Source organism: Cherax quadricarinatus, unplaced genomic scaffold (assembly GCF_038502225.1).
Source record: "Cherax quadricarinatus isolate ZL_2023a unplaced genomic scaffold, ASM3850222v1 Contig44, whole genome shotgun sequence".
In the NCBI taxonomy this organism is placed as follows: domain Eukaryota; kingdom Metazoa; phylum Arthropoda; class Malacostraca; order Decapoda; family Parastacidae; genus Cherax; species Cherax quadricarinatus.
This window is the reverse complement of record NW_027195070.1, coordinates 450001-470347: the sequence shown is the minus strand read 5'-3', so window position 1 is coordinate 470347 and position 20347 is coordinate 450001. Positions and strand designations below refer to the sequence as shown.

The window sequence follows — 20347 nt, the reverse complement described above, 5'->3', positions numbered from 1 at the left end:
CATGTTGTGGCATGATACAACCCATGTTGTGGCATGATACAACCCATGTTGTGGCATGATACAACCCATGTTGTGGCATGATACAACCCATGTTGTGCCATGATACAACCCATGTTGTGCCATGATACAACCCATGTTGTGGCATGATACAACCCATGTTGTGCCATGATACAACCCATGTTGTGGCATGATACAACCCATGTTGTGGCATGATACAACCCATGTTGTGGCATGATACAACCCATGTTGTGGCATGATACAACCCATGTTGTGGCATGATACAACCCATGTTGTGGCATGATACAACGCATGTTGTGGCATGATACAACCCATGTTGTGCCATGATACAACCCATGTTGTGCCATGATACAACCCATGTTGTGCCATGATACAACCCATGTTGTGCCATGATACAACCCATGTTGTGGCATGATACAACCCATGTGCCATGATACAACCCATGTTGTGGCATGATACAACCCATCTTGTGGCATGATACAACCCATGTTGTGGCATGATACAATCGATGTTGTGGCATGATACAACCCATGTTGTGGCATGATACAACCCATGTTGTGGCCTGATACAACCCATGTTGTGGCATGATACAACCAATGTTGTGGCATACAACCCATGCTGTGCCATGATACAACCCATGTTGTGGCATGATACAACCCATGTTGTGGCATGATACAACCCATGTTGTGGCATGATACAACCCATGTTGTGGCATGATACAACCCATGTTGTGGCATGATACAACCCATGTTGTGGCATGATACAACCCATGTTGTGGCATGATACAACCCATGTTGTGGCATGATACAACCCATGTTGTGCCATGATACAACCCATGTTGTGGCATGATACAACCCATGTTGTGGCATGATACAACCCATGTTGTGGCATGATACAACCCATGTTGTGGCATGATACAACCCATGTTGTGGCATGATACAACCCATGTTGTGGCATGATACAACCCATGTTGTGGCATGATACAACCCATGTTGTGGCATAATACAACCCATGCTGTGGCATGATACAACCCATGTTGTGGCATGATACAAACCATGTGGCATGATACAACCCATGTGGCATGATACAACCCATGTTGTGGCATGATACAACCCATGTTGTGCCATGATACAACCCATGTTGTGGCATGATACAACCCATGTTGTGCCATGATACAACCCATGTTGTGGCATGATACAACCCATGTTGTGGCATGATACAACCCATGTTGTGGCATGATACAACCCATGTTGTGGCATGATACAACCCATGTTGTGGCATGATACAACCCATGTTGTGGCATGATACAACCCATGTTGTGGCATGATACAACCCATGTTGTGGCATGATACAACCCATGTTGTGGCATGATACAACGCATGTTGTGGCATGATACAACCCATGTTGTGCCATGATACAACCCATGTTGTGCCATGATACAACCCATGTTGTGGCATGATACAACCCATGTTGTGGCATGATACAACCCATGTTGTGGCATGATACAACCCATGTTGTGCCATGATACAACCCATGTTGTGGCATGATACAACCCATGTTGTGGCATGATACAACCCATGTTGTGGCATGATACAATCGATGTTGTGGCATGATACAACCCATGTTGTGGCATGATACAACCCATGTTGCGGCATGATACAACCCATGTTGTGGCATGATACAACCCATGTTGTGGCATGATACAACCCATGCTGTGCCATGATACAACCCATGTTGTGGCATGATACAACCCATGTTGTGGCATGATACAACCCATGTTGTGGCATGATACAACCCATGTTGTGGCATGATACAACCCATGTTGTGGCATGATACAACCCATGTTGTGGCATGATACAACCCATGTTGTGGCATGATACAACCCATGTTGTGGCATGATACAACCCATGTTGTGGCATGATACAACCCATGTTGTGGCATAATACAACCCATGCTGTGGCATAATACAACCCATGCTGTGGCATGATACAACCCATGTTGTGGCATGATACAAACCCATGTTGTGGCATGATACAACCCATGTTGTGGCATGATACAACCCATGTTGTGCCATGATACAACCCATGTTGTGGCATGATACAACCCATGTTGTGCCATGATACAACCCATGTTGTGGCATGATACAACCCATGTTGTGGCATGATACAACCCATGTTGTGGCATGATACAACCCATGTTGTGGCATGATACAACCCATGTTGTGGCATGATACAACCCATGTTGTGGCATGATACAACCCATGTTGTGGCATGATACAACCCATGTTGTGGCATGATACAACCCATGTTGTGGCATGATACATGTTGTGGCATGATACAACCCATGTTGTGGCATGATACAACCCATGTTGTGGCATGATACAACCCATGTTGTGGCATGATACAACCCATGTTGTGGCATGATACAACCCATGTTGTGCCATGATACAACCCATGTTGTGCCATGATACAACCCATGTTGTGGCATGATACAACCCATGTTGTGGCATGATACAACCCATGTTGTGGCATGATACAACCCATGTTGTGCCATGATACAACCCATGTTGTGGCATGATACAACCCATGTTGTGGCATGATACAACCCATGTTGTGGCATGATACAATCGATGTTGTGGCATGATACAACCCATGTTGTGGCATGATACAACCCATGTTGCGGCATGATACAACCCATGTTGTGGCATGATACAACCCATGTTGTGGCATGATACAACCCATGCTGTGCCATGATACAACCCATGTTGTGGCATGATACAACCCATGTTGTGGCATGATACAACCCATGTTGTGGCATGATACAACCCATGTTGTGGCATGATACAACCCATGTTGTGGCATGATACAACCCATGTTGTGGCATGATACAACCCATGTTGTGCCATGATACAACCCATGTTGTGGCATGATACAACCCATGTTGTGGCATGATACAACCCATGTTGTGGCATGATACAACCCATGTTGTGGCATGATACAACCCATGTTGTGGCATGATACAACCCATGTTGTGGCATGATACAACCCATGTTGTGGCATGATACAACCCATGTTGTGGCATGATACAACCCATGTTGTGGCATGATACAACCCATGTTGTGGCATGATACAACCCATGTTGTGGCATGATACAACCCATGTTGTGGCATGATACAACCCATGTTGTGCCATGATACAACCCATGTTGTGCCATGATACAACCCATGTTGTGGCATGATACAACCCATGTTGTGGCATGATACAACCCATGTTGTGCCATGATACAACCCATGTTGTGGCATGATACAACCCATGTTGTGGCATGATACAACCCATGTTGTGGCATGATACAACCCATGTTGTGGCATGATACAACCCATGCTGTGGCATGATACAACCCATGTTGTGGCATGATACAACCCATGTTGTGGCATGATACAACCCATGTTGTATAACACAAAAGTAGAGTCCAGGTACATCCAGATTTTTCATTTTCGTCAATGAAATTGGAATGATACATATGAAGGCCTGAAAGTTCATTCAGCTGAACACACGTGAATGATGTATGAAGGCCTGAAAGTTCATACAGTTGGACACTTGTGAATGATGTATGAAGGCCTGAAAGTTCATTCAGTTGAACACTTGTGAATGATGTATGAAGGCCTGAAAGTTCATACAGTTGGACACTTGTGAATGATGTATGAAGGCCTGAAAGTTCATTCAGTTGAACACTTGTGAATGATGTATGAAGGCCTGAAAGTTCATACAGTTGAACACTTGTGAATGGTTCCAACACAGATCACACATAGTAACTGCCTAATAATGTCTTAGGAAACTTCAATATTCTACAATAGTTACATACACTTTTAAGCAAATTTCAAGTAAAAAATATTGAAGTGGAAAGAAATTAGTATGGCTTTGAATGTTATCTTTTTAAATACAGTAGAGACCCACCTTACAATATTAATACCATTCTGAAAATTCAGAAAGGCAATTGTTCAGTACTCAGAGCCTATTATAACATAAGAAATAATGTAAAACAGATTAATATGTTCCTCCTAATTTTCCCAATGTAATTTCAGTTCATTTTTCCCCCAAGATCTTTTACCCAGTCTTTCATCTTCAATATGTTCATTAAATGGCATATACAGTGCTCGTCACGGCATTATGCCGGGTGAGCGCCCCGGCATGATGCCGTGACGAAAATCAAAGGCATACCATACAGAGGGGGTCTTTTTTCGTCAGTGCATTCTGCTGAGTAGCAGCCATTAGCATGATGTCACAGCCATACTTCACAGTGACTTCTCATTGCTCACATGTCTGCTGTGGTGAGATGAAGTATTGCACTGTTCTCTCTCATCTGCCCCATCTTTTGTCTGGTGTTCCCTTTGGTTTTGGGGCTATACACTTTTGATTATGGGTAAAAGGAAGTCTTTAACACCTGAAACTATAGCTCAAATCATGGGGCTTGACAAAGTTGGGCCCCAGACAAAAGAAACAGTGGAGAATGTTAGTGTGTGTGAACGTTCATTGAGGAACTGGGTGCAGCATTTCAAGGCAGGAGATGCAACATTCCCCCAATGAAAAGCAGGGGTGCCACGAGTACATTGAGAGACAACACATTAAGTGTCCAGGGCCAAGACTGTTCAACTGCCTCCCAGCATACATAAGGGGGATTACCAAAAGACCCCTGGCTGTCTTCAAGAAGGCACTGGACAGGCACCTAAAGTCAGTACATGACCAACTGGGCTGTGGTTCATACATCAGCTTGTGTGCGGCCAGCAGAAACAGCCTGGTTGATCAGACCCTGATCCACCATGAGGTCTGGTCTCAGACCGGGCCGCAGGGGCATTGACCCCGAAACCCTCTCCAGGTAAACTCCAGGTACTCCAGGTGTTGAGTTACTGTCTGCTAAACCAGCCTTGAAACGCTGCACCTAGTTCCTCACTGAACACTCACACACACCAACATTCTCCACTATTTCTTTCATCTGATGCCCAAATTTGTGAAGCCTTATGATTTGAGTTATAGTTTCATGTGCTGAAGACTTTCTTTTACCCATAATGAAACATGTATAGCCCCAAAACCAAAGGGAACACCGGACAAAAGATGGGGCGGATGAGAGACGAGCACAACACTTCCTCTCACCACGGTAGCCACGTGAGCAATGATAAGTCACTGTGAACTGTGGTGGCAGGCCAAGACGTCATGCTCACGGCCGCTACCCAGCAGAATGCACTGACGAAAAAAAAAAAACCTGTATGGCAGGCCTTTGATTTTTGTCACGGCATTATGCCAGGGCACTCATCTGGCATTAGCCATGACAAGCACTGTACATTATCTCAAAGATCATAAAGTCCCTCTTTTGGGGAAACTTGGTATCACTACTATTGTAGCTTCAAAAAAAAAAAAAAAAAAAAAAAAATAAGTATAAAAAGAACTTTCACTTGCAGAAAAACAATGCCTTGTGTGAATGCTTCTCAGTCAGTATAAGTACTCTCAACCATCAAGAGTGCAAGTCACTTGTTCATAAGAAATTGGTTCCAAAATGCCAATGTAGAAAGTGCAAAACCTCGTAAGTCAGGGCCCTACTGTATAAGGAAAATTACCAGACCACAAATATCTTCAAGAGGGAACTCAACAGGTTCTTCCAAGTTCCTGATCAACCATGCTGTGTTGTATATGTAGGACTGCATGCAGGAGAACCAGCAGCCTGAGTGATCAGGTCAAGAGGTAGGCCTAGTTTGGAACCAGGAAGCCTTGGAACCATCCACAGGTAAACTACGAACTATCAGACTGCCATCAAGTAGGAAACTTTTTTATAAACAATATGAGTTAGCTTATCAGCAGTCATTGTCAACCCAGTATGATCACTTGATGTACAGTACCAAATAAAAGCTAGGCTCTACTGAGGCTGTCATGTTTAAAAATCAAATCTGGGTCGGAGGAAAGTCATCACGCTGATAATATAATTCTTACTTAACTATTTGAACTTAGTTGGTCTTACATGCCTGACTTTACCTAAGATATCCTCTCACAATTATCAATAATTCATTAAGCTTGTACTCTGATGATTAACTGATAGTAACTACTTCAAAGGTTAAACTATAAAGAACAAGTTGCCTAAAAAATCATTTTATTTAAGGTGATCCTCTCACAAACTACAGAGATAGTGAAAAGCTCGTCATTGTTGTGTTCAAAATTATAATAGTGGAATGAGTCAGTTATCACTCCAAAATTCTTATATCCTTTAAAAGGCTGAAATCCATATTTAAAAAATAATTATTCCTAACTCACTGGAAAGATAAATGAAAGGAAGTTGATGCTCTACAATAAGTTTAGACATCATACCTCCTCAATCATCTTATCCTCCTCCAAACTGGTGGAGTGGACGGGGGTGGAGGGTGGAGTAGAGGACACTTCCGAAGACATGGACTCTCGAGCCAGTCTTCTCTTCTTCAGAGGGGTGATATAGTCTCCACCACCAGTAGGTGAATCTGTAATCAACTTACTTATGTACACTACAATACAAATAGTAAATTAAAACATTTCCACTTGTTTATGCACATATCAAATGCTCTTAAGTCAATATAAAAACAATATTACATTACACTTCACATATCTTTTTATGGTAAATGCATTAACTTTTTCTTGACAATACAATAAACCCTCAATAAAATGGACCTCAATAAAGTGAATATCGGCTAAAACTGACAAAAAATCTGGCCAGACAATGGCGTAGCCTGTGTGTTCAATGGAAGTGTGCAATAAAAATACCAATGCAATGGACCAAATCCACTATATTGCTGTCCAGTCCAAGTGTAAAATTTATAAAATGGACAAAGTTATCTTAACCCTTAAACTGTGAGATACACAGAAAATAAAATTCGTGTGTGTGGGAAGAGTTGAAAACAAGCAAACACAAACAAATGCTGATATTTCAAGAGAGATAATTTTTCTGAATTGAATAAGAGCAAAATGAGTGTAATCCAATAAAATCTTACCATTTTATGAGTCGATGTTAGCCAAAACTGACACACTGTTGGCAACTTCAGAGTTAAACAGCCAATTAGTTTTTTCCAGGTTAACCCTTAAACTGTCCAAATGTAGAGATACATTTGTACCGCTTGCACTCCAAACGTAGATCTACGTTTTATTTTTCCTGCTTCCAAATTTGGAAAGATTGGCCTGAGATGCCCGGTCAGCATAGAATAGGTCTTAACACTCGGTGAGCACAGTATTAAAAAACTCTGGGACCACTTAGTACCTTGTGGGAGCACCAGTTCAACTAAGCACCAGCTAGAACAAATGGAGTGGCAAACACCACGAATTCACTGATGTCATGTCGTATTAACACTCCCGTTAAAAGGAAAGTGATGTCCTTGAGTTTAGTGGCTTTGATGAATGTGCACTGATGAATGTGCTGCACTGACGAATGTCCTGCACTATCAGCAGTTTACTGACACTCGTCATAACACCATATTCTCCTACGTGTCTAAAACATTGCTGAGACCTATAAATACAGTGGACCCTTGACATTCGATACTAATCTGTTCCTGAGAGCTATTGAATGTCTTAAATATTGAAAGTTGAATTAATTTTCCCCATAAGAAATAATGGAAATCAAATTAATCTGTGCAAGACACCCAAAAGTATGAAAAAAAACATTTACCACATGAAATACAGTAGGGCCCCACTTATACGGCAGGTTAGGCTCCAGGCTACCGCTGTAAAGCGGAAATTGCCGTAAAGTGGAACACCCTTTTTGTCCACTTATAAATGCATACAAATACTAGATAACAAGTTTACACTAACATATATTAAGTTAGCAATAGAACTAGGCATCAAAAAACAATAAAAAAGTACAATACACACATAGTACACTCATTACTTACCTTAAAATATTTATAGTCTTAATCTAGGGTGAGACAAGTAGTATTTATTGTAAGAAATCAAGTGTGGTATGTATGGTAGTCAGCCAGGCTACCATACCAAGCCACCCCACCCACACATACTATTCTATGATATTTAACCCCATCAGGGTCCAAGGCCAAAATCTGAAGTGGTGCTCCAGTGTCCAAGAAATTTTGAAAAAAAAAAAAAAAAAAAAAACTTACAGAATTAAAGAGTATATTTTTGTGAAGGTAATAAGACACTTTTTTTCTGATCAGTACTTACCGAGATACAACGGCGGGAAGTTGACCCAAAATGACCGGGTGGCAGCAACATCAGTGACTTCCGCAAAATCTCATTTTTTTATTTTACGTTTTTTATACTTTTTTCTTTTCTTTTCTAATTTTTTTCTTTTTCTAATAACATTTGTGACCTGTGAGACCAGTATAATGTATATTGTATAAGTGTACACTCATTGTATTCAACACAATAACTGCACTAATTTGTTTACCATTACGGTGGACCCCCGCATAACGATTTTAATCCGTGCAAGAGGGGTAATTGTTATGCGAAATAATCGGTATGTGAATGAATTTTCCCCATAAGAAATAATGGAAATCAAATTAATCCGTGCAAGACACCCAAAAGTATGAAAAAAAAATTTTTTTACCACATGAAATATACATTTTCCCACACACAAAGAGAAGGATACATGCACAATAGTAGAGTAGTACATGCACAGTATATATTGTGCATGTACTAGTTTACTAAATGAAGAATAAATGACACCTTTATTGAAGATGCAGCAATGACTGATGAGACACTGTGTCCTGGGAGTGCCTTTTCCTCCTGAGTACTGTAGGTCCTGTTTGGCATTTTCTTCCAGAACAGGCCTTATCACACTGTGTATGCCACTACGATTCTTAAATCTCTCAAACCAACCTTTGCTGGCTTTAAATTCACCAATATGAGCACTAGTTCCAGGCATTTTTCCCTGTTCACCTGGGTGTTAGTCGACTTGTGTGGGTTGCATCCTGGGAGACAAGATTAAGGACCCCAATGGAAATAAGTTAGACAGTCTTCGATGACACTGACTTTTTTGGGTTATCCTGGGTGGCAAATCCTCTGGGGTTAATTGTTTCTTGGTATTCTCAATAAGCCACACCAACAACGGTGCTACAGCAGCAGCAGCAGCTGACGGTGGTACAGCAGCAACAGACGATGATACAGCAGCAGCAGACGATGCTACAGCAGCAACAGACGATGTTACAGCAGCAGCAGATGATACTACAGCAGCAGCAGCAGCTGACGGTGGTACAGCAGCAACAGACGATGCTACAGCAGCAACAGACGATGTTACAGCAGCAGCAGACGATGCTACAGCAGCAGCAGCAGCTGACGGTGGTACAGCAGCAACAGACGACGCTACAGCAGCAACAGACGATGTTACAGCAGCAGCAGACGATGCTACAGCAGCAGCAGCAGCTGACGGTGGTATAGCAGCAACAGACGACGCTACAGCAGCAACAGACGATGTTACAGCAGCAGCAGACGATGCTACAGCAGCAGCAGCAGCTGACAGTGCAGCAGCAGCAGCAGCTGACAGTGCAGCAGCAGCAGCAGCTGACAGTGCAGCAGCAGCAGCAGCTGTACCACCAATAGTAGCGATGGTTGATTGGGGTTTATTATACAACCTGGCCAGCTCGGAGACACGCACTCCACTTTCATACTTATCAATGATCTTTTTCTTCATCTCTATTGTAATTCTCACCCTTATTGCTGTAGGGTTGGCACTAGAAGCTTTCTTGGGGCCCATGGTCACTTATTTTCCAGAAAAAGCACCGAAAACACTGTAATAATACGAAATATTCCGATTGTATGCTTGGATGTTACCGTGGAGGCTGGCTGGTAAACAATGCCACCGGTGGAACATGTGAGCGTGGCTCAGGCGGCACATTGGACGCGTCTCGGACGAAAATCGGTGAGCGGGTTTTTAAGCGGTATGTGAGGCAAAATTTTGGCGATTAAAGCAAGCGGTATGCGGATTAATCGCTATGTGATGCCATCGGTATGTGGGGGTCCACTGTATATTGCTTACAAAACTTGGGTGGCCCGGTGGCCTGGTGGCTAAAGCTCCCGCTTCACACACGGAGGGCCCGGGTTCGATTCCCGGCGGGTAGAAACATTTCGACACGTTTCCTTACACCTGTTGTCCTCTTCACCTAGCAGCAAATAGGTACCTGGGTGTTAGTCGACTGGTGTGGGTCGCATCCTGGGGGACAAGATTAAGGACCCCAATGGAAACAAGTTAGACAGTCCTCGATGACGCACTTACTTTCTTGGGTTATCCTGGGTGGCTAACCCTCCGGGGTTAAAAATCCGAACGAAATCTTATCTTATCTTACAAGTTTATTGTAAACAAAATGATGAAAATATTAGTGCGGTTATTGTGTTGAATACAACGGTACCATATAGTACCATATGGTACAACGGTGCCATAGGGCGCAATTGTACCATATCGTACAATGGTGCCATAGGGTGCAATAGTACCATATGGTACAATGGCACATGATACAATGGTACCATATGATACAATGGTACCATATGGTACAAGGGTGCCATTTGGTACAATGGTATATGATACAATGGTACCATATGGTGCAATAGTACCTTATGGTACCATATGGTGTAATGGTACCAGATGATGCAATGGTACCATATGGTACATTGTACCATGCAGTACAATGATACCATATGGTTCATGGTACCATATGGTACTGTTGTATTCAACACAATACACACACCAATATTTTCATTACAATTTGTTTACATTAGTTGTTTACAACAAAAATATGCAAAAATGTTGAATATTAGTAATGTTCTATTATATATTTACAAGTGTACAGGAACTTGACGTGTTCCTTGAGGTGGATGACAAAGCACTTTGTCTGGGAAACTGTGGAGTCAGTAGCTAGCTTGTGTTGCCACTCACTCAGTCTTGGTTGGTGTCTCATGCCACCAACACCTATTGACCATATGGTACATGGTATCATATGTTACAGGGTACCATATGGTACATTGTACAATATGGTATAGGGTACCATGCAGTACACTATAACATATGGTGCAGGGTACCATATGGCACAGGGTACCATATGGCACAGGTTACCATATGGCACAGGGTACCATATGGCACAGGGTACCATATGGTACAGGGTACCATATGGTACAGGGTAACATACAGTACAGGACACCATATGGTACAGATACAGGGATCCCTATGGAAATAAGTCACCCTGACTTTTTGGGGTTATCCTAGGATTTTATACGTATGCTGCTATGTATGATAATCTATGTAATTGTATTTCTGTACATCTGAATAAACTTACTCAAGTGCATGTGGCATCATAAGTAAGTTTATTTAGTTATACACAAATAAAGTTACATAGAATATCATACTTAGCAGCATATGTTTGGAGAACCTATTATAACCCAAAAAAGTCAGACAGACTTATTTCCATTAGGGTCCCTGTACCCTGTACCATATGGTATAATGTACCATATGGTACAATGTACTATATGGTACATTGTACCAAATGGTACCACTACCATATGGTACCACTGTACCATATGATACCATTGTACCACATGGTACCATTGTACCATATGGCACAATGGTACCATATGGTTCAAAACCAGTGAATTCGTATTCAGCTCCACTTCCATCAGTCTTAGAACTGTAAGTTGTGAAGAGGAGAGTCAGAATTCGCCCAGAGAGTGAGTGGGGAGTGAGAGCTTCCTTGCCGCCAGGCATGATGAACAAAGCTACTTTGCCAGCATTCCCACAATGCCATGCGGGCGTCCAGATTTTTTCTATGGTGTGCACACTGACCACCCAGACCCATTCTCTCAGATGTAGGCCTACCAGCCTTCTCGCGCTAAATTTGACGCTGCTAGAATTTTGGCGTAGATCTACGGTTTGGACCCTGAACGTAAAGCCGTAGATCGACGGGACGGACCCTGAAAGGGTTAAGCATCCCAGAGCGATAAAATGTATATACAGTTCACTCATTACTTACCTTAAAATATTTGTAGTCTTAATGTAGGGTCAGGAGTAAGTAAATGAGATAAAACGAATAAATGAGAGAGAGAAAGAATGAGTGCATGAGAGAGGACAGGCACAGAGTTATGTAAACAAACCAGGCGAAGGTAAGTTTTGTAAACAAAGTGTACACGTCTGGTTCGTGTACAAGTTACATTGTGTACATGTTGTCTCTACATTGATACGGTAGAATAAATAAAGAAGAACACTCCCATTCTCATGTAACATCATTTTGAGAAGAAATGACGCTCTGAGTGAAGGAAATGGAAATATGTCGTTCTGACTTTTTTGGGTTATCCTAGGTTCTCTACACATATGCTGTTATGTATGATAATCTATGTAACTATATTTGTGTATACCTGAATAAACTTACATACGAAAGGAATAATTTTCTACAGTTACCCCCAGTAACATATTTTCTCTTATGTAAGATTAGAGAAAATGTTATTCTTGCCATCACTTGTACAACTTATCTGGCTACAACATCTCATATTTATGTTTATTTATTCTACTGTGGGGTTATTTATCATCTTTATATGTTATGTATCATGTTTATTATCTAATTTAAAAAAAAATATCATAGATGGATTAATGAAAATGTGTATATTAACGTAATATATGACATTTAATGACACTTGGTGATTATTATTATTATCATCATCATCATTTCTAATATGGTGTCACGTGTGCAAGTCGTCTGGCTACCACATCTCATATTTATGTTTATTTATTCTACTGTGGGGTGTATTTATCATATTTATGTAATGCATCGTGTTTATTATATAATTTTGAAAAACTATCATAGATGGATTAATGAAAATGTGTATATTAACGTAATATACGACATTTAAATGCGACTCGGTGATTATTATTATCATTACTAATATGACGTCTGGAGACATAAGACACTCTTACTGATTTTAATGTGTACCTGCATGCCAGTACAGTATGTAAGTTTATTTAGGTACAGGTATACATAAATATAATTATCAGAGTATATATAAAATGTGAAGTAACTTTTAAAAACACTCGAAATTTTGGAGTTTCCAGACAAAATGGAGAGACTTAGTGCTTATGGATCTCACAGAGAATGTAAACAAACCGGGTGGGGCGCGGTGACCGTATTAGAAAGTCAGATGGGGGGGGGGGAGCCATATAGCGAGTTTTGGTCATAATTTGAAATGACCGTATTAGCAGAACGCCGTAAAGCGGGGCCCTACTGTATGAAGTTTCATGCAATAGAATAATTACAATAACAACAGACTAATAACAATAGAATGATTGGCACTTACCTTTAATGAAGATCTGGTGATGATTGATGGGATGGGAGGAGGGAAGAGTGTGGATGGTGTTAGTGTTTAGAAGGGGAATCCCCTTCCATTAGGACTTGAACTGGCACAAATCATCATGCACTCCGACACACGCACTCCACTTTCGTACTTTGCAATTATCTCTTTCTTCATTTCAATAGTCATTAGCACCTTTTTTCTCGAAGGGTTGGCACTAGAAGCTTTCTTGGGGCCCATGGTTACTTATTTTACAGAAACAAGCACCAAAAACAGTGATAATATGGATAATATGGAATGTACCGAATGTATCCTTAGATGCACGCACGATGGCTGGCTTGTAAACACTGGCACACATGGGGCAGTTCAGGCCACACATGGACACATCTCGTACGAATCATATCGAATATCAGGTTTTCCATCAAATGTCGAGGCGAAATTTTTGCGTTAAAACGCATCGAATGTCAGATTTATCGAATGTTGATGCCTTCAAATGTCGGGGGTCCACTGTACTTTGTATATACAGTAAGGCCCCGCTTTACGGCGTTTGGCTAATACAGCGATGTCAAATTATGACCAAAATTTGCTATATGGCAAGCGGTCTTTCAAATACGGCACCCCCACCCGGTTTGTTTACATTTTCCGTGACCTCATCTATTATGTCAGGAAACTTTCCAAAATTTCAAGTGTTTTAACCCTTTCAGGGTCCAAGGCCCAAATCTGGAGTCACGCACCAGTGTCCAAGAATTTAAAAAAAAAAAATTTGTTATTTTTTCTTATGAAATCGTAGAGAATCTTTTTGTGAAGGTAATAAAACAAAAAGTACGAAATTTGGTGGAAAATTGACGAAATTATGCTCTCGCGAATTTTGATGTCAGCGATATTTACGAATCGGCGATTTTGCCGACTTTGACTCCTATTTTAGGCCAATTACATTATTCCAATCAACCAAATTCTTAGCTATTTCACTAGTATTACTTTTATTCTATCGATTGAGCACAAGAAATCGCCTAGTCAACTGTTTCAACTACAAAATAAAGTGATCGGAAATTGTTAATTTGGCCAATTTAACACAAAGTTCAAAATATTCCAATTTCAAAATAGGGTCCAGAATGAACAATGTAGGCATTCCTGGCACTAAACTAACATTTCCTCTGTTCATTAGTTATGTTTTGAGGCTTTACAAATAAATTCCATTTTGATTTTTTATTCACATAATGAATTTTTATTCACACCAAAAAATAGAAGATTTACTGTTATGCAATACTGTAATAATTGTATAAATATCATCACCATATTTGTGAATGTATATTAGACCCACCAGCTGACGTGTATTAGACGTGTGAGGTCGTTTGTTTACTCTTGAATATCGGCAAAAATTTAACATTTCCGCTACTTTGAGCTCAGTTTCAAGCTATTTTCAATGCTTAAACCAATCAAAATCATCTCTATTTCTGTAATATGTCTTCCATTCTATCAAATGAGACCAAGAAATCGCAAATACAACTATAAAAAACATACGAAAAAACACTGCAAAGTTGCTGTTTTAATCGAAAAATCATGATTTCATTTTTTTTCTCTCATTATACACAGTGTGCTGCAGGATCTGTTTTATGTGGTGCACACATACCACATAGATGTATTCTCTCATATCTAGGCCCAAATGTACCACTCACAGTTTATCAGAGTGAGCTGAGCTCATGGCGTAGATCTACGGTTTGGACCCTGAACGTAAAGCCGTAGATCTACGGGACGGACCCTGAAAGGGTTAAAGTTGCTGCATATTTTATATGTACTCTGATAATTATACTTAAGTGTACCTGTACCTAAATATACTTACACACTGTGCTGGTGTGCAGGTACACATTAAAATTGCTAAGTCTCTCTCTACTCATGATGCCAATACTACATAATCATAATCACTCTTGGGCACACTAAATGTCTTATTTTACATCAATATAGGCAATTTCATTAATCCATCTATGATATTTTCCTCAAAATTATATATGAAACCCATTACATAGCATATAAACATGATACATACACTCACAGAATAAAAATTGATGTAAATATGAGATTTGTTTACAAAGCAGCTGTGTAGGTAGTGTCGGAAGAATTACGTTTTCTCTAGTCAAACTGGGGGATACCTGTAGAAAAATTTTCTTTTCATATGCCTTTACTCTATACATAGTAATTCACAACCCTTGTGGGTTTAGTGCTTTTTATAATAAATAATAATAATAATAATAACAATAATAATAACAGTAATATTATTATTATTATTAATAATATTCACTCTAAAAATGGTGTGTTGCTGTTTGTTTATTCTGTGATAAAAAGAGAAGTCGTAAGCCTCTTATTTTAAGTGCCAAGTTAAGAGGATGATGGTGTGCCATTCTGATTTTATTCAATAAACACTCTGCCACTCACCTCTCACACATTAATATTAATATTTTAAGGTAAGTAATAAGTGTACTGTGTGTATCTTACCTTTTATTGTGTTTTTAATGCCTATTTCTATTGCTAACTTATTATAAGTTAGTGTAAACTTGTTGTCTGGCATTTATTGCATATTTTATGTGTGCTCTGATAATAATACTTGTGGACCCCCATGGTAGCCGGGTGGAGGGACAACATTACGTTTTCTTTGCTCAGCCATTAGAGAAAACGTGTATGAAGCTGCGTTTGACCCAGCCACTCCCTCACTCCGCTTTTGTTTACAATTTTCGGCATGAATTATTCATTACTTCTACCTTCGTTTATGATGGCATAGTTGTTATAAATTACATGTATTAGATTCAGTGAACAAGGTATGTCGATGTTAATAATATGGCTCTGGGCCACAGTGTAGGTAGGCGGCAGGTGTAGCCCAGGCAGGCTACACCTACAGGCTCCCTACACTGACTTCCTACAAATAAATACTACTCAACTCTCTTCCTATATTAAGACTACACATATTTTAAAGTAAATAATGAGTGTACTGTATGTGTATTTTACCTCTCTGGGATGTTTGAAATATTGTTTATTAAGTATGAGACGGGGAGCCAGGGCTACCTACACCTGGGCTACCAGCACCTGGGCTACCTACACCTGGGCTACCTGCACCTGACTTCCTACAAATAAGTACTACTCACCTCTCTCCCTACATTAAGATTACAAATTACTTTAAGATAAGTAATGAATTTACTGTGAATGTGTTTTACTTTGTGTGTTTTTAGTGCCTAGTTCTATTATGTGTGCTTTTAATGCCTAGTTCTATTACTAACTTAATAGTATAATTTAGTGTAAACTTGTTGTCTGGTATTTATATGCATTTATAAATGGAAAAAATTGGTGTTCTGCCTTCCAGCGATGTCTGCTTTCCGGCGACAGCATGGAACCTAACCCGCCGTATAAGTGGGTCCCTATTGTATTTCTAGACTATAGCAAATGACCAAGGCAGGTGAAAATGCTCCCCTGTCAGTGTGACTGTGACTATCTGAGTACTATTTCAGTACCTAATATTAGTGTCAGAACAAAGATTGCCTATGAAATTACAAGAACTATTATAAATTGTAATTTTCATAACATAAAAATTATATAAATTAAAATAAAAACGAGAAAAAAAGGTATATCGGCAACACTTCTGCAAGCAGCAGGGCTTGATGCTGCTGTCAGGTAAGCATCCAGCGCCAACTTCACGGGCTTGTATCTCGGTAACGACTGACCCTATATATTTTTTTATAACATGTAGAAAAATTGTACTCTTCATTAAATTTTTTTTTTTTTCTTTCAAAATATTTGGAGCGCTACACGGGTGAACAGAGACCTACATTTGGACAGTTTAAGGGTTAAATAAGGACTGATTTTTTTTTTTTGTGTATTCACTGGTAATTACCACATTTTGTAATGAAAATATCTTGATTTCAAGCATTAATAATACTGCAAATAGTTCAGGAAGCACACTATGCCATAAAATATTATCAATATTCACTATATATCTGCACAAAAACATGGTTTATCTTATATCTAATGACTGTTTCTGTCATGCAAAACTTTACACAGCCTCTTCTCACTTAACGAAGGAGTTCTGTTCCTAAGACCACGTTGGTAAACGAATTCATCGCTAAGTCAGGGGCATACTATAATGTTAATGGATGTCAACCATCTCTGATATTGTTTTAATGTCATCTGTTTGCACCATTTATAACATTTCTGATATATTTTTAAATGCTTATATAATAGTGTACTGTATATTGTAATAAACAGAATAGAAGAAATCAATTCTTGTATACATTATTTAGGTATGCATACTGGCTAGAGAGCCCATCGTAAGTCGGGGTCGTCAGTAAACGAGTACGTCGGTAAGCGAGGAGAGGCTGTACAAACTTTCAATTGCCACAGTAGAAGTGTTTCAAGGTACGATATTCCTCAAAACATGGTTTGAGGCACAATGGAATACCCCACAACTTACAGATATGTAGTACAGTGGACCCTCAAGTTTCGTAAGACTTGCGCTTCGTAAATTTCGACTTTCGACAACTTTTTTTGTCAAACTATAGCCTTGGAGTTTGTAATTTGGCTTGCCATTTGTCGCTTGTCCGGAATGTGTAAAGTGGCCTCCCAGCTTCCATGGCACACAAAGGCACCCACAGACCATTCCCAGTCAGTGTGGCATTGCTTATTGGTGATCATCCCACACATTAACACGATACATTTCGTAATATTCCATTCTTTCTTGTGCTTGCAACTTCTGAACAAGCCACCATGGGCCCAAAGAAAGCTTCAAGTGCCAGCTCTTTGGTAAAGAATGTGAGAAACACGACAGAATTCAAGGAAGAAATCATTGCAAAATATGAAAGTAGCATGCATGTGCCCCATTTTGCCAGGATATATGGGAAGCCCCATACAACCATCGCTTCCACTGTGGCGAAGAAAAAGGAAATCAAGGAAGCTGTTCTAGCGAAAGGGGTAGATATACTCACAAAAAAGAGATCACAAATACTCGGAGATGGTGAGAATTTGTCGTTGGTGTAGATCAATCAAAAACAGTTAGCAGGAGATAGTGTTATGCAGTCGATAATTTGTGAAAAGGAAAGGTAGTTGCATGCCAATCTCATAAAGAAAATGCCTGGAACGAGTGCTGATGTTAGTGAATTTAAGGCCAGCAAAGGTTGGTTCGAGAGATTTAACCCTTAACCTGTCCAAATGTAGATCTACGTTTGCACGTGCAGCGCTCCGAACGTAGATCTATGTTCGATTTTACATTGTTTCTTATGTTAAAAAAAAGGTAGAGCTACGTTTGGAGCACTACGCGTGCAAACGTAGATCTACGTTTGGACAGTTTAAGGGTTAAGAAGCATAGTGGCATACACAGTGTGGCAAGGCATGGAGAGTCTGCAAGTTCTGACAATTGTGTGGCTGAAAAATTTGTGCAGGAATTTAAGGACTATGTAGAGGCTGAAGGATTCATCCCCCAACAAGTGTTTAATTGTTAAGAAACAGGCCTCTTTTGGAAGATAATGCCAAAGAGGACCTACATTATGAAGGAAGAAACAGCACTCCCAGGACACAAGCCTATGAAAGACAGGCTAGCTCTCATGTTCTGTGGTAATGCTAGTGGTGTATCACTCTTAAAATCCCCTTGTGTTCAAGAAACACAGTGTCGTGCAAGAAAGGTATAAAATACCGACAATATGAAAGTTAAGACACATGTGCAACAACTGGATATCTTTATTGTAGACGTTTCGCCATCCAGTGGCTTTATCAATACAGATTCTAGGACATAATAGGAAGACAGTAGAACTATATACAGAGGACATCTACAAGACCTTCTTCACGGCTGCTGCAACTAACCCATCTCTTTGGGAAGGACCTACTTCCACTGGGGAATCCCGCCTACCAGTGACTATGCCCTCGTCTGCTGCCCGTCCCTATCCACTGACGCCTATATAACCGCCAGTCTTCTTGCTTTTGCTCCAGATTCTCCTCCACCACGATGCTGTGAACACTAACTCCAAGGCCGAGGGACTGATTACCTCATCTTTTGTATATAGTTCTACTGTCTTCCTATTATGTCCTAGAATCTGTATTGATAAAGCCACTGGATGGCGAAACGTCTACAATAAAGATATCCAGATGTTGCACATGTGTCCAAACACAGTGTTGCCAAGAGTAAACTGTGTGTGATGTGGAAGGCTAACAGTAAGGCATGGGTCACAAGAGAAATTTTCCTCAATTGGTTCAATGAAGTGTTTGACCAGAGTGTGAAGAAATACAGTGTAACTTCTCCATCCACTCCCCTCCTCCTATCTTTCATACACCAACAAAAGTCTTCAATAATGGTAAGTGTGATATTATTGTTATATACTTGATGTCTCATTGTTTTCTGTATGAAAATCTATATTTAATGTAAAAATAAACCTACGATCCGACTTACGACCTGCTCGACATACGTCCACTCGACTTACGACCGTGCAGCTGGGCTGGGCCGGCTGATGCACACCACTGTACAATATTTGACAATACTCGCGGCAGCAATGCGTCATGCAGGCAGCATCAGTTTGAGTAACCCTGCCCTATCAGCAGCATCATACTGTATTAACTGTACTAACTGGACAGTAAATTTCACCATGGCCCCTAAGATGAAGTCTGAATCTTTCACTGGAGATTGTGGCAAGAAAGGCTCTTACTCTCTAACTCTCTATTTGTTTTCACTGTTGCACATAAACCTGTCTGTATCTGTCTGCCTGTATATCTGTGTCTGTCTGTATCTCTGTGCATCTGTCTACCTGTGTGTGTGTCTTTATGGCTACCTGTGTGTGTCTGTCTTTATGTCTACCAGTGTCTGTCTGTCTACCTGTGTGTGTGTGTCTTTCTGTCTACTTGTGTGTCTGTCTTTATGCCTACCTGTGTGTGTCTCTGTCTACCTGTGTCTGCCTTTCTGTCTGCTTGTCTGTCTCAGAGCCACTCATTAAGAGTGTAATTGGTCTTGAAGATGCCATATTAATAATGATGATAATAATAACCACCGAGGCACATTAAATGTGTATAAAACGTTAATATAGACA

The 20347-nt window shown here is 40.3% G+C and overlaps 1 protein-coding gene across 3 annotated transcripts in view; it reads right to left on the bottom strand.

Annotated features, from left to right (window-relative positions):
• Positions 1-6136: 6136 nt before the first annotated feature.
• Positions 6137-20347, bottom strand: part of LOC128688219 (inactive histone-lysine N-methyltransferase 2E) — a 252753-nt gene continuing 238542 nt past the window's right edge. For all 3 annotated transcript variants that reach the window (XM_070079919.1, XM_070079921.1, XM_070079920.1), the window contains one exon: positions 6137-6514. In XM_070079919.1, coding sequence (XP_069936020.1) covers positions 6363-6514 — 152 coding nt within the window. In that variant the 3' untranslated portion in view covers positions 6137-6362. The remainder of the gene's footprint in view (positions 6515-20347) is intronic.